Here is a 12,887-nt window from a genome sequence, read left to right on the forward strand (position 1 = left end):
GAATGCATGTAATGGCTATTTTATTATTATATTTCGGTGCAGGAAGTTTGGTGAACGGTTATATCGCATGTTGCGCAAGCACAAGTTTTTTGACGAGTATTTCTACAAGGATATGGATAACAACTTGCGCACCAATTTGAAGCGTGCCTTGAAAGGAGTGTAGTAGCGCGAAGGCATTAACGTGTTGGTTGTTTACAACACTTCGAGTGTTTTATGTTCAAACTGAAGCATTATCACGATGTATGTGGCGGAGGCGGCCAGAGTCTGTAATTAATAAGAGACAATAAATACTGCCCCCAGGGGGAATTTGGCCATTGGTCCTGCTTACCGAGCCGAACAAACTGTAATTGATCGAGTATAGTCCATTGGCTGTAAACTCGAACGGTTGTAGCTTGGTACGAACGATAAAATTGTGAACCTGATCCCACAGCAAAGCATTGTAGAACGGTTTCAGCAGTACGCGCTTTATTTCGTTCACCTGGTACAGGAGAATTGTTTTATTTTGGTATGGCGACAGCTTTCCATAACGTTCTTTACCTTTTCTGTCGCGTGACTGGAGGCTCGACATAAGCAAAATAGTATAAATATTGAGTATAACACTTCAATAATTTGTGCTGGAAATGCGTTTTGAATGAAAAATGCTTATTGAAAAAATGAAAGTAACACAGAACATCTTTGCTACGGCTAGGCTTACCATAAAACGGAAGTGGATACATCGGGACGCGGAACTGGAACGTTATGCCAACGAACACGAGCACCACGATCGCTGCAGTAGACCAACCGAACAGTGCATTTACCATCAGAAGACATTTTTGTAAACGTCCATACAAGCATTCTGCTCGCTGAAGCGTGCAGCTGCATCGATACACTGTATCGGCTTCATTGGTGTTGCATCGCCCGGCGTCTTCGAGTGAGCTGGAAAGCTCCGCTGTAATCGCCTCTAGCTGCGCAGCAATAAGCTCCATTAAATAGATTTGAAGATTCACTCGGACCAAAACAATAATCGACGGCACGAGCAGCTGGACGGCAAAGCTTGGCGAGCGTAGTCCGAGTTGTATCATCAGGACCATGCGAAAAATGCCTCTAGTCAAGCCGATACAGTACATGGCGTAGAAAATGGCACTGTAATGTCTCTTGCTGGTGGCATTACAGGTGCTTATCAACGAATCGATACTCGCCAGCTCCAACATTAGAAACTGCAACCCTTTGGCCGATGTTAACGTTTGCAGCAGTGCGATGAAGCTGGTAAACAGCACGCTGGCGCTTATGAACCATCCGGCAAAATCTCGCTCTAGCTGAAGGTAGTAGATAGCAAACTGATGCACTGTGATGAAAGTAATAACGGAAAGGCTGTAGCATGTGTTTAGCAATATTTTCCACGCACTACCCTTTGTCTGAAAGATAGGCATTAGCCCAAAAAGTTTGAAAATGGTGTGATTAATAGTTGCTTCCATGGTGTACTCGCCAAATGATTCTACAGCTCGATCCCTTTCGGCGACTATTCACATGCGGATAGTAGCAAATGAGAACAAAACGCTAAAGAAGATTAATATTGTGTTTTTAAATATTCATTGCAACAAATTAGCAGCACTAACGGCTGTGCGCACGTGCATTCACTACACTTACCCGTGGCGTGTGCATACTGTGAAAGATTGATGTCTTTAACAAAGGTGGCAGGAACATACGTTTTTCACGACGAGGAACCATTTTGAGTTGATCCCAACAACGATTATGTAGTGTGTGTGCGAGCTTGAACATTAATTTTGGAAATCGAATTGCAATAATATGATTAAATATGTTGCGACGGATGCCATCACCTGCAGTTAAAAGGGAATTATTGTACTTTGAATGTAGAATAGCAGACAGCGAGTTGGTCACTACTCACCAAATGGAAAAATTTGAGATCTATCTGAAAGAAATTGATCACATTAAAGCATACAGGTTGATGCACGATTTGATTGCCCAGCTGCTCAACTAACTGTAGGTTAAAAAAGTAAAAGTAAAAGTAGTAAAACATATCTTATTTAACTTGTTGCATTTACATTACCTCCGACTGGTTAATTTTATGCTGGGAAGTCGTATGCATAGACTCAAATTTGTGCAGATTGTTTATCACGAGCTGTGTCTGAAAACAAGTTACACAGAATACAGTGGAATAATTTAATAATATATAAAAATACAGTATGACTCACCTCTCTCAGTACCATTTCACCAAGATAGGCGGATGTAAAAAAGTATAAAAAAACTGCGATTATCAGCACAGTTGGTTCTGAAAGATTGGATTTTGCGAATGAATGGAAAGATTGTAGCGAACAAATGAAAAGGAATTTGTATGCCAGTGTAGCGATTTCCGTTTTACCTAGCAAATGAGTGAAGGTAAACCCGTGACGTTTGAACTCGATCGAGCAAATGTAGAATAGCTGAAAACTTTTTGCAGTGAGCACGTAGAAAAACATCCCTAACGTGTAAAATGTATTGTTACTACGTGTTGAAGTTGACATACTATACATACTAGAAGCATGGTACACAGTAGAAGCACTCACCAAAAATGGATACATTCGATAGACCACATTCATCATTGAGACGGTTACAAGCCCTAAAACACTGCCACTGAACAATGGCCAACGTCTGGAGATCTCTGCAAAATCGCAAACTAACATTCCCTTTATCGCTATTATTCGATCGATTATTCTGCCGCTTGAAAGATGCTATCATCTTCCCCAGATGCACCACCATGCACCGGATTCGTTGCCATATTTGATAACACAGTACGAGAAACATTCCATGCATGAGAAATATCACAAACATTCCGTACGCCTTAAAGGCAAAGATCATCGTATTTGCTTGATTGATGCGTAATGCGATTGCCAACAGATAGGCTAGCGATATGACGATTGCGCCAACGGCAGCAACGAGCCAGTTTCTTGAAAGGTTGTGGGTAGGCTCACCACCTACGTTTAGCGTGTAGAGATGCGCGTCGATATCGTCAAGACACTGGAAAATGGAAACGCGCGATTTGGTCAAATGCTTTATCACTGTGGAAGATTGAATCGCCAGTACGGTTGTTGCAATCCCTAGCAACATTAGCAGATCGATAACACTCAAAACAAGATCGCGCGAGTACAGCATGCGATGTAAATCAAACAGGCAAAGGGTAAAAAATGCAACACTGGTTCCGATGACCGTTGTAGTGTAGATGCACATCTGGAGCGGTGTTAAGCGATGATCGTCCTTTGCTATCGGTCCACCGAACAGATTATGAAGGAAAATTACAGTATTTTCAACTTTCATGTTTGTGCTTCAATTAAGACTGCAGAATGCTGTATCCGACGTGGAGTCTTTTTATGATACTTTTATACCGACCGTTTGATTAATGTGATCACATATTTCATAATGAGCGCACACACCACATCGCATGCGTGTGCACTAGTGTTGGGTCATACGATTCATTTCACGACCCGACCCGGAGTCGGCTGCGAGCCAGCCGGAATCGATTCCGACCCGTGGGTGCAGCGGGTGCGCTAGGTCGGAGTCGGAATCAAATCCGACCCGCGGGTGCAATGAGTTCGGATCGACCTGAAAGATTAGTAGGTGCAAGAAAGCATAAGCGACTCCGACCCATTGGTGCAACGAGTTCGGGTCGGGTCGGGCCAAGGTAGGTTCAGTTTGACCCCAGGGTGCAGCGAGTTCGGGTCGACCCGAAAGATCAGTAGGTGCAAGAAAGCATAAGCGACTCCGACCCGTTGGTGCAACGAGTTCGGGTCGGGACGGGCCACGGTAGGTTCAGTTTGACCCGAGGGTGCAGCGAGTTCGGGTCGACCCGAAAGATCAGTAGGTGCGAGAAAGCATAAGATAGGTTAATAAGGTCAAGATAGGTGCAATCCGACCCGACCCGACCCGAACTCGCCGCACCAACGGGTCGGAGTCGCTTATGCTTTCTCGCACCTACCGGAGTCGTTGCACCCACTGAACCTACTTGTACCTTTCGGGTCGACCCGAACGACTCCGTGTCGCTTACGGATGGCTCCGACCCGATAGGTTCGGGTCGACCCGCCCATCACTACTACTTGTACCTTTCGGGTCGACCCGAACGATTCCGGATCGCTTACGGATGGCTCCGACCCGATAGGTTCGGGTTGACCCGCCCATCACTAGTGCGCACAAACTAATGAGCTTAGGTGAACAGTGAAAGAATAAAAAGTCTTTCATTATTGAACGAGCATACACTTGATTTCTTTTGTGAATAATTTAATGTAGCATTATTTGATCACTGTATTGTGCTGAGCACATTTTTAACAATTGGTATTAATTGTTTTCTCGACGCTTTTAAATTATGTTGCTGATAAAACGTGCCATTCTCCGAACATGGTATTTCTTCGAGCTCAAAATTCATTTCCTGGCATGCGTGCAATGCTGCAATAATCTGAGCAATGTTGTAAATTAGTAAAGTCTGCCCCGGTAGGAAACTATCCACTGTTTGCGAAACTCACCTTCTCCGCTAACGGTGTGCCATCGATCGGAATGATACCAACATCGCGACGCACGCTGCCATCAGGGTGTACTTTCATTCCGAGCAAAATCACAACATTGCTTTCAGTGCTGGTGGCAAACCTGTTCAGATGCTCTCTCCATTCCGGCAGTTTTATGTACTCCTGAACTGCCATCGGGAAACCGGGCACCGCCACGGTACGATCATTTTGTGATATTATTTTCAAATCTTTCAACAGCAACTGATAAGCGTTCAGCTCCGACACGTCGCTACGGGCATCGACCAAGGACTTGAACAGTTGCTCTCGATGCAGTGAGCGAACTTGTTCCGTAATCTGCAGTTGCGACTCTATTCGTTCTGCCGTATCGTAATCGAGGGGTTTTGCTTTGTCGGCTTCTTTGGAAAAGTTTACAGTATCTAGCACGATAGCCGCTGTGGAATAAAGGCAACACACGCAAATATTATTACGGTGAAAGCGAGATGAAATGTTTACGCTTCATGCTTACCATACAATAACCCCAATGCAACGTTATATCCTTCTCGCTCTTCGGGCGAGATTCCATCGCTAAACAGTTGACGACCGACGAGGGTCGCGCAAGAACCAACAAGCTCAATTGTTTTAAAAGCATTTGGGTTGAACCGTGCAGCAGCTTCCACGGGACGATGATCAACGATTCCCACTATGTTCTGATTTAGGCTCGAAACATGATGATCTACGAGCACTACGTTCAAGGCTTGTTCCGTCGGCCAATCGATGTCATCACGACAAATCAGCTCATCCAGCGCAATTCCCTGTCGTTTGAGGAAGAATGTTACCTCAGTTTTCAGTGGCAGCTCGGCGCGCGTTACATTCAGCACGGGATAAACTATTGTATCGGGCTTGTACCAAGGGCTCAACAACTTCGGTGAGTGTTGCAGATGAAATGCAAAGGCAATTGCACTCACTGCCGAATCTAGATCACAGCTTTCGTTACCGATAACAGCGATTTTATTTATCTGAAAATAACAAAACATGATAACTGCGGGCCACAAAACGTTGCGGGCTTCCAAGGAGCAAATCTACTTACGGAACTTTTCAGAACATTCCGGCATCGTTGTAAATATGCGTTCATATTGTGGGGCGTGTTATTTCCAAAGCTATGATTATGAATTCCCTATACAAAAAAGGTTTAAATTCCCGAGATTTTAGCAGGACCACAGCCTTTGAGGCAAAATAATAAACAAGCCGGCTATACGCGCTTTTGACAGCCATCACAGCCAAGGTTGCTATATATAATAATCTGCATGTACATACCTTGAAGTTTCTCGAAAAATTCCACCTGTCAATCGGATTGTATGTTTGTGTTTGTGTTTTGATTCGCAAAAATACTAGTGCAACAAATTTTGGTCTGCTATATTCTGGTGATTTATAGATTGGTGCATTTGCCAGCTTTCGATATCGGATGCAACTAGTTCGGTGTATGATGCTCTAGCGGAGCTGAAATCGGTGTTTTACAAAGGCTCAGTCTCTAACAAAGGTGTTAAAAAAACGTTGCAATATTTTCACGTTCATCCTTACGTCGTCATTCGAGGGCAGCGTGTGAAGTGTGTGTTTTTCTTCCCTTCATCGCCATCGTCGTCATCTGCTGCACGTACACTCTGGTTACGCAAAAAGAATAACGAGAAGAAGCGACTAGACTAGAGGGGAGCAACAACACGAAAAATGTCCTTTCGTCTGCTGACCACACGTTTGTACAAACATGGTCGCCTGCTGGTCCAGAACTATCTCAAGCGGGATATACACGTTAGCAACGTTTGGACCGGCCCCACGGAGAGCACAAAAGTGAACAAGATTAACGAAACGCTACGACATGATCTGCGGATCAACGATTTCCGGAACAACAGCTTCCTGCGATTTGGCAACCAGGCCCGTCGTCTTTTTATCGACAATGTGCTAAACAGGGTCACCAACCCGTACTCGGTGGATCTACGACTACAGGCTACGAAAAAGTATGCGCTTCGGGGCTACGGGATCGAAAGTGGGCGTTTGAAACATTCTTTTCTCCCTTTGCCATTACAGACTGTTGTACGGCGATTCGACACCTTTCTTTGCCTTGGTCGGTGTGAGTTTGGCTTCCGGAGATGGTGTTCTGACTAAGAACGACGAGCTGGAAGCAGTCTGTTGGGAAATTAGGGTATGGAGGCGTTTGGAGGCGTATTGGAACTGATTTTACAGTGATTACCTTGACTAATATGGTTTTTTTTATTACCCGTAGCATGCAATGTCCAACTTTCAACAGAAAGTCGGTGAGAAGGACATCGAATCTCGCCTGGACGAAGAGTTCGGCATTGAGAACTTAAATATTGGCAAACCCATCGCCAAAGGCTGCTCCGCCGTTGTTTACGCAGCTTCTCTCAAAGAATCTACCGTAAGCGATAACGATGATATGAACTGCAATGATATTCATCACTCAAAGTCCAGTTCGAATGGGAAAGCTCCGAATGAAGCATGGACAGGAGATGAGCCGGAGCTTTCTGGACAGCGGAGTGACGGGATTAGTCCGCTGCTGCTTCCCGAACGAACTGCATCGGAGGCTTTCCATCAAATGATGAACGAAAGCAATGCGCAAACGAGAACAAACAACAATCGTAAAGTTCGCTTTAATAGTGAAACTAGAATAAGAACAATGTCGGAAAACAGCGCCTCCAATCATGAAACCATTGGGCATTATCAGCCTGACTCAATCGAACAGGACTACACGATCGAAGAGTATCCACTGGCGTTAAAGATGATGTTTAATTACGACATACAAAGCAACGCCATGGCTATCCTAAAGGCGATGTACCGTGAAACTGTCCCAGCGAAGAGAAGAACTGTTGATAACGCGTGGGAAAAAAGGTAATGGAAGGGGAGGTGGCAAAACAGCGAACACGCCACCCAGTATTGACTCATGCGTTGCTTTATCTCATTTTTAGCCTCATGGAAAAGACCAATTTTGTTCCACCCCATCCAAATATTGTGGAAATGTACGGCGTTTTCTGCGACCAGGTACCGGATTTGTCAATGTCGGCCACGCTGTACCCTATGGCATTGCCACAGCGGCTCAACCCGCAAGGCTACGGGCGAAACATGAGCCTTTTCCTTTTGATGAAAAGATACAACATCAATCTGAAAGACTATCTGCGCCAACCGGGGGTCGATATGCGTACGCGCATTCTACTGTTTGCGCAGCTGCTGGAAGCCGTTGCTCATCTGAATCGTCACGGTGTCTCTCATCGGGATATAAAGTCGGACAACATACTGATCGAATTGCGGCCAAACATGCCACCGACGCTGGTGCTGACCGACTTTGGCTGCTGCATTGCGGACAAGCGCCATGGGCTGCGCATCCCTTACACTTCGGACGAGATCGATAAGGGTGGTAACGTGGCACTAATGGCGCCGGAGATAATAGAACAGCTACCGGGAACGTTCGCCATGCTAAATTACACCAAAGCCGACCTGTGGGCATGTGGTGCAATCGCTTATGAAATATTTGGCAGCAATAATCCTTTTTACTCCGACGTGGTAAGTAATTATCGAAACCGTATCTTACCGTCCCTACCTCAATTCCATAATTCGTGCTAAATTCAATCGTTCATGTTGGTCACTCAGAATTCGGCACTAAAGAACACGACGTATGAAGAAGATATGCTACCCGCGATGGATCAAAATGTCCCGAGGCTGATCCAATGTCTTGTGCAGAACATACTGCAAAGAAACCCTAGTAAGGTAAACAACATTGTCGCAAGTAAATATGCAGAGCACGGTAAACTAATGTGGTCGATTTATTTTGCAGCGCTTAAGCCCGGACATTGCAGCCAACGTGGTGCAATTGTTCTTGTGGTCACCATCATCGTGGTTACGCGATAGGTACGTACCGTCCAGCAATGAAATTCTGCAATGGCTGCTCAGCCTCACGACGAAAATACTGTGCGAAGGCCCGTTGCGCGTGACTCCCGACGGTACTATGGGGCGCAGAACGTACACGGAGTACTTACTGATTGCAAGCTTTCTTACCCGGGTACGCTTGGAAAGGATCAAGCGCGCGCTCGATTGGATACATAATGTTAACGCTGGCTGTTCGTAAGAATTGTGATATTGCTGTTTGTGAGTATACCTAGAACAGATAGTGCGGGTTGAATACATATATTTATTTTATTAACAGCTATTTACGCTAACTTTAGACGTTCTGCAGTGTTAGTTTTTTCCTCAGCGTCGAAAGAAATCCCAACAAATCTCCTGTTTCGCTAAGCTGCGTCCGAATTGCATCCACATTAGGGTGTGCTGGGTACATCTCACCAACTGAAAGGAGGATTTTTATCATTATTGAATGCTGCTCATGGTAGAGGCTTGGATGTTCATGCAATCTTACGCGTTATTCCTTTGATATCATATACGAATGAAACTTTTGTCTTTAGTGCATCGTCGAATGTGATCTGTAAGGTATTTACGATAGCATTAGCACGATTGCAGTTCCAATTTTTCAACGCTCTCAAACAAACCTCTGTCGTCTTCAGTTCTGGTTTGCAAACAATGGTAATGCCCATAGCGTTCTGCAGTGCTTTGAACTGATCCATGAAGCTTTCCTCTTTTTTCTGTCTGTGTACTAAACACATTACGTTGATGAAAATTAGTTACGCCACTAGTTAAATTTTATCTACCAAATAACAATTACCTTGAATGCTAAAATCATTATTTAACTGCTGAATCGTGGCTCGTTTTCGTTTTAACTCAGCTTCGTTGACGATAGCTTGATGGATTCTACTCCAAACAGCATCCAACTGCTCAGATGCTTTGTTTCGTTCCTGCTCTATTTCCGATATATTTGCATCCAATTCAATAGCCGTTGTTAGCAGTTCTTTCAGATGCTGTTCCGTAGGGACGTTATCCTCGAAATCTGCAAATCCACCAAGACACCGGTTTAATAAACGCAACCATCAGCTAAGCGTCAATATGCGAAGGTAAGCCACAACAACATACCCGGTTTATCAGCAGACATTTTCATTTCTCAATGCGAGTACTTTCACGTGCTAGTTACAATTTAAGGTAAAGTAATGATTATCTTAACAAAATAGATAAACGAAGAACCACAAGCGATTTTTTGTTTCTTGCTATTCCGAGGGCGCGTTCTCCGAAGCCAAGCAAAACAATTCTGTTGACATTTCAACTGAATTTCAAACACCACCAACTGTCAAGAATGGCATATGTTTATCAAAACAAAACAAGCGGAAGGTTAATAGAGCAAGATGTGATACATTTGAAATATAATCATTTAATTTTCAATGGCCAACGACAATTTTGTCAAATAGTACAATTTTTACACATCTTCTTTTTTTTGTGTAGTACCCTACTCGACCATACCAGCCTATACAGGCTTCCGTCTTTCGATACTTATTGGTACCACACAACCGGATAGTCAGCTTATTTCTGTTACGGGGGATGTTCCGGTTAAGATTTTTCTCGGCATTGTATGAGCCGATCGGATAGACTTCCAGACAGTGCAAAATGTTCGTATATATTGTAAAATATTTTGATTCAGACGTTAATTTTACAAATGATTCGACTTATCCAGCTTCCACTCAACTTGTCATGGTATTCGAATCGTACTGGACAAAACTGACACAGTCTCAGATGGCGTGAATATGCTCTTTGTGTAAAAGGTTAGTTAATGGAATGATACACAACTTTAGATAACCGTTCTGGCCCCAGGCTTGTTGACCTGTTGCTGGCCATGACTCCAAAGAATTGGCTGCTATGTAAGAAAGTCATTTATTATGAGCAATTAATGAAACAAAAATAAAAGTATCAATGTTGAGCGGAAAATATATATAAACAACAACTGATCTTCTTCTATATGGCGTAACGTCCTACGCGGACATGTCGGCTTATACAGGTTTTCGAGACTTAATTCATTACCTCGCAGCCGGATAGTCAATTCTTTGCAACGGGGATGGGGCGGTCCATTTCAGGCTTGAACCCATGATGGGCATGTTATTGAGGCGTTCGAAACAACCTCTGATATTACAATGAAATTGTAAAAGTAGTGCATTACCTATGCAGAGTACATTAGAACATTTCATCTCTTCAAATGTTCCAGCTTGAGAAGATCAATAATCGAAACAGTTCGCTAACAGATCACCCGTTAGTGTGGGTCAGGCGCGAACCCGCGATACGCGATGGGAAAAACCCCGCATAAGCGGAACCAGTACAAACACAAACGCTCGGTTGCGTTTTTTAAACTGGTTTTATACAGCAGCAATAGCCAAAGATCAATCTGCGCGTTCAGTCCGAATAAACTACTGCGTCGGTCAACATGCGTACGATCACGAAGCCCTTTCCGTTTGGCTGTTTGCTTTTGGTGGTGCTGCTGCCGCCGTTGCTTGGAAGCGTCTTTTCTGCGCCACACCCTGGAGGTGATTTTGTCTTTCCCGAGCTGAACGAACTTGCCATCGGAGATGCGTGTACGATAGAAGCATCACCGGATCCGAAAGGATTTCCCTACGCAAGGGAAGGAATCTGCCAACGGGTGCGCGACTGCGCAACGTTTGTGCCGCGCATCATCCGGGAACCGTTCGATATCCGGCGCGACGTTTGTTACTTTGAGGTGCACGAGCCGGTTGTGTGTTGTGTCGGTATGCCTGTTTCAACGGAGGTGGTGCAGTATGACCGAATACCGCTATCCCTAGACGATCTGGACAGTTCCAATCTTATTCATTAGGAAGGAACAGCACGATTTCCTGCAAAACAATAGCATAGAGGGAAATAAATTATAAAACTAAATACTAAACGTTGTAATACATTATTAAAATGGCAAATGAAAGAAATACTATGAACCATGGCAAAAACGAACTATTAAAAATAAGCGCCTTACGACACTTTTTTGTGCGCCTTGGCGGATTGTTTTTTAAAATCTGTTTTTTACATAAACTTCTCGTTGATTTCTTGTAAAAATTGCATTTTTATTTTTTATATTCTAAACCGCGTCCATCATGAGAGTGCAGCATTCGTGAAGATTGAAACATTTAAACAATACAAGCAACTGAACTGAATATTAAAAAGCAGCACTCCATGCGGGTTATTCCCCGTCGATCAGATTCCCTTATCGCTCGAAACACCTACCCCATTGATCAGTCGCGTGCTGTGCTTGTTTCAAATAGGAACACCTTCTTCAATCGCTCCGTTAGAAAGATCGGTGCTTGTTATACCAGCAAAATGCACATTACAATTCTGAGCGCCCTGTTCCTGATTGTGTCCGCCGTGTCGGCTAATATTGTACCCAAGGACCCTTCTGAGGTGATGCATTTCGAGAAAACGAACGAGTCCGAGCTTGGCGGTTCCTGCGAGTACGATGGACTGCGGGGCATCTGCACGGAAATGGAAAAGTGCGCAAAGTTTAAACAGAACAGCAGCAGCAGCAGCACCAAAGCAGCAAATGATCCTTGCGCCAACGTTCGTAAAACCATGGTCGTCTGCTGCATCAACACGGCGGACCGGAAGCGCCCACGTGTGGATTCCTCCACGGAGGAAATGTCAACAGACACGATTGAGAACGTTTAGATGAAAAAAAAAGGAAAGGGCCGCGATTGTGCAATGTGGGCAATTTGATGTGAAAATAAAACAATACAAACGGGAATTGTGTTCAAAAGCAAAAAATAATGCATTTAAAACGTATTACCTTATGTGTGCCGTTTTGTGTTGCTGTTGTTGTTGTATTATACATTATGTTTTGGATTTTTATTCGGTATTTCCCCTCAATCCTTATCATTTGCAAAAGTTCAAAAGGGCAGTGCTCTATTAATATTCTGATTTGCTTATCTTTAATTATTCTTCTTCTCTCTGAGGGGCAACATAAATGCATGTCTTCATTCTTAGTGAGTTCACAGTGAAAGTACATAACTGTTCGTACATAATGATTTATAGAATTATAAGATCTAAGATCTCGACTAATGATCTCGTTTTATACATTTGAAAGGAAGAGCAGTGAACATGACAGCTTAGGTATTAAAATGTGGGTTTTGGTATGGATAATGTGAGATATTGGCAACATTTGTCGGAGGATGCTAACTAAATGTTTCTTAAAGTGAGCGATTAGCAACAGTTTGATGGTACTAAAGCATACAACAATGGGCCGGTCTGGTGGTACAAACACGCTCGTCATGCGTTCAAGCCCCGAATGGACCGTGCCGCCGTATGTAAGACTTACTGATTACACATAGCAGGATAGTAGTCAGTCACTGAAAGGCGGCAAGTCCAGTAGTGGTACAGGCAGGCTGGCTTTCGCCTGATAACGGTTGTTGTGCCAAAGAACAAGAAGAAGAAGAAGAAGAAGACGAAGAAGAAAGCATACAAAACCTCTTTAGAAACATTTATTTGCAT

At 43.9% G+C, this 12,887-nt stretch overlaps 6 protein-coding genes across 8 annotated transcripts in view; 3 read left to right on the top strand and 3 right to left on the bottom strand.

Moving 5' to 3' along the window:
• The window catches only part of LOC120948846 (uncharacterized), a 314,251-nt gene extending 313,904 nt beyond the window's left edge, over positions 1–347 (top strand). The window contains exon 4 of the mRNA XM_040365617.2: positions 43–347. Within this exon, the coding sequence (XP_040221551.2) occupies positions 43–163 (121 nt within the window). The 3' untranslated portion in view covers positions 164–347. The remainder of the gene's footprint in view (positions 1–42) is intronic.
• LOC120948847 (uncharacterized) lies at positions 158–3,298 on the bottom strand. Of its 3 annotated transcripts, XM_049606878.1 has the most exons (9): positions 2,544–3,298; positions 2,360–2,458; positions 2,193–2,269; positions 2,048–2,125; positions 1,886–1,978; positions 1,627–1,817; positions 695–1,536; positions 538–614; positions 365–478 (listed from the first exon to the last, which is right to left on the bottom strand). In XM_049606878.1, the coding sequence occupies exons 1-6, from the start codon at positions 3,289–3,291 to the stop codon at positions 1,758–1,760; spliced, it is 1,155 nt and encodes a 384-aa protein (XP_049462835.1). In that variant the 5' UTR covers positions 3,292–3,298; the 3' UTR covers positions 365–478; positions 538–614; positions 695–1,536; positions 1,627–1,757. The 3 variants fall into 3 exon arrangements, with proteins under 3 accessions (XP_049462836.1, XP_049462835.1, XP_049462834.1); XM_049606877.1 differs by having other exon boundaries at positions 2,193–2,458; XM_049606879.1 differs by lacking the exons at positions 2,048–2,125; positions 2,193–2,269; positions 2,360–2,458; positions 2,544–3,298 and adding an exon at positions 158–264 and having other exon boundaries at positions 329–478; positions 1,627–1,972.
• Positions 3,299–4,225: 927 nt separating this feature from the next.
• Positions 4,226–5,737, bottom strand: LOC120949147 (exopolyphosphatase PRUNE1). Its single transcript, XM_040366203.2, has 4 exons — positions 5,557–5,737; positions 4,996–5,485; positions 4,491–4,921; positions 4,226–4,423 (listed from the first exon to the last, which is right to left on the bottom strand). Exons 1-4 carry the CDS (start codon positions 5,599–5,601, stop codon positions 4,268–4,270), a joined length of 1,122 nt encoding a protein of 373 aa, XP_040222137.2. The 5' UTR covers positions 5,602–5,737; the 3' UTR covers positions 4,226–4,267.
• An 83-nt stretch (positions 5,738–5,820) lies between these two features.
• Positions 5,821–8,694, top strand: LOC120949146 (serine/threonine-protein kinase Pink1, mitochondrial). The gene is made up of 6 exons (XM_040366202.2): positions 5,821–6,478; positions 6,549–6,663; positions 6,745–7,367; positions 7,445–8,036; positions 8,124–8,240; positions 8,308–8,694. The coding sequence occupies exons 1-6, from the start codon at positions 6,192–6,194 to the stop codon at positions 8,596–8,598; spliced, it is 2,025 nt and encodes a 674-aa protein (XP_040222136.2). The 5' UTR covers positions 5,821–6,191; the 3' UTR covers positions 8,599–8,694.
• LOC120949148 (uncharacterized) lies at positions 8,642–10,705 on the bottom strand. Its single transcript, XM_040366204.2, has 5 exons — positions 9,492–10,705; positions 9,187–9,408; positions 9,014–9,117; positions 8,884–8,947; positions 8,642–8,813 (listed from the first exon to the last, which is right to left on the bottom strand). The coding sequence occupies exons 1-5, from the start codon at positions 9,514–9,516 to the stop codon at positions 8,692–8,694; spliced, it is 537 nt and encodes a 178-aa protein (XP_040222138.2). The 5' UTR covers positions 9,517–10,705; the 3' UTR covers positions 8,642–8,691.
• A 104-nt stretch (positions 10,706–10,809) lies between these two features.
• LOC120949149 (uncharacterized) lies at positions 10,810–11,291 on the top strand. Its single transcript, XM_040366206.2, has one exon. The coding sequence runs from the start codon at positions 10,825–10,827 to the stop codon at positions 11,227–11,229; it is 405 nt and encodes a 134-aa protein (XP_040222140.2). The 5' UTR covers positions 10,810–10,824; the 3' UTR covers positions 11,230–11,291.
• Positions 11,292–12,887: the final 1,596 nt, after the last annotated feature.

This window comes from Anopheles coluzzii, chromosome 2 (genome assembly GCF_943734685.1).
Source record: "Anopheles coluzzii chromosome 2, AcolN3, whole genome shotgun sequence".
NCBI classification, from domain to species: domain Eukaryota; kingdom Metazoa; phylum Arthropoda; class Insecta; order Diptera; family Culicidae; genus Anopheles; species Anopheles coluzzii.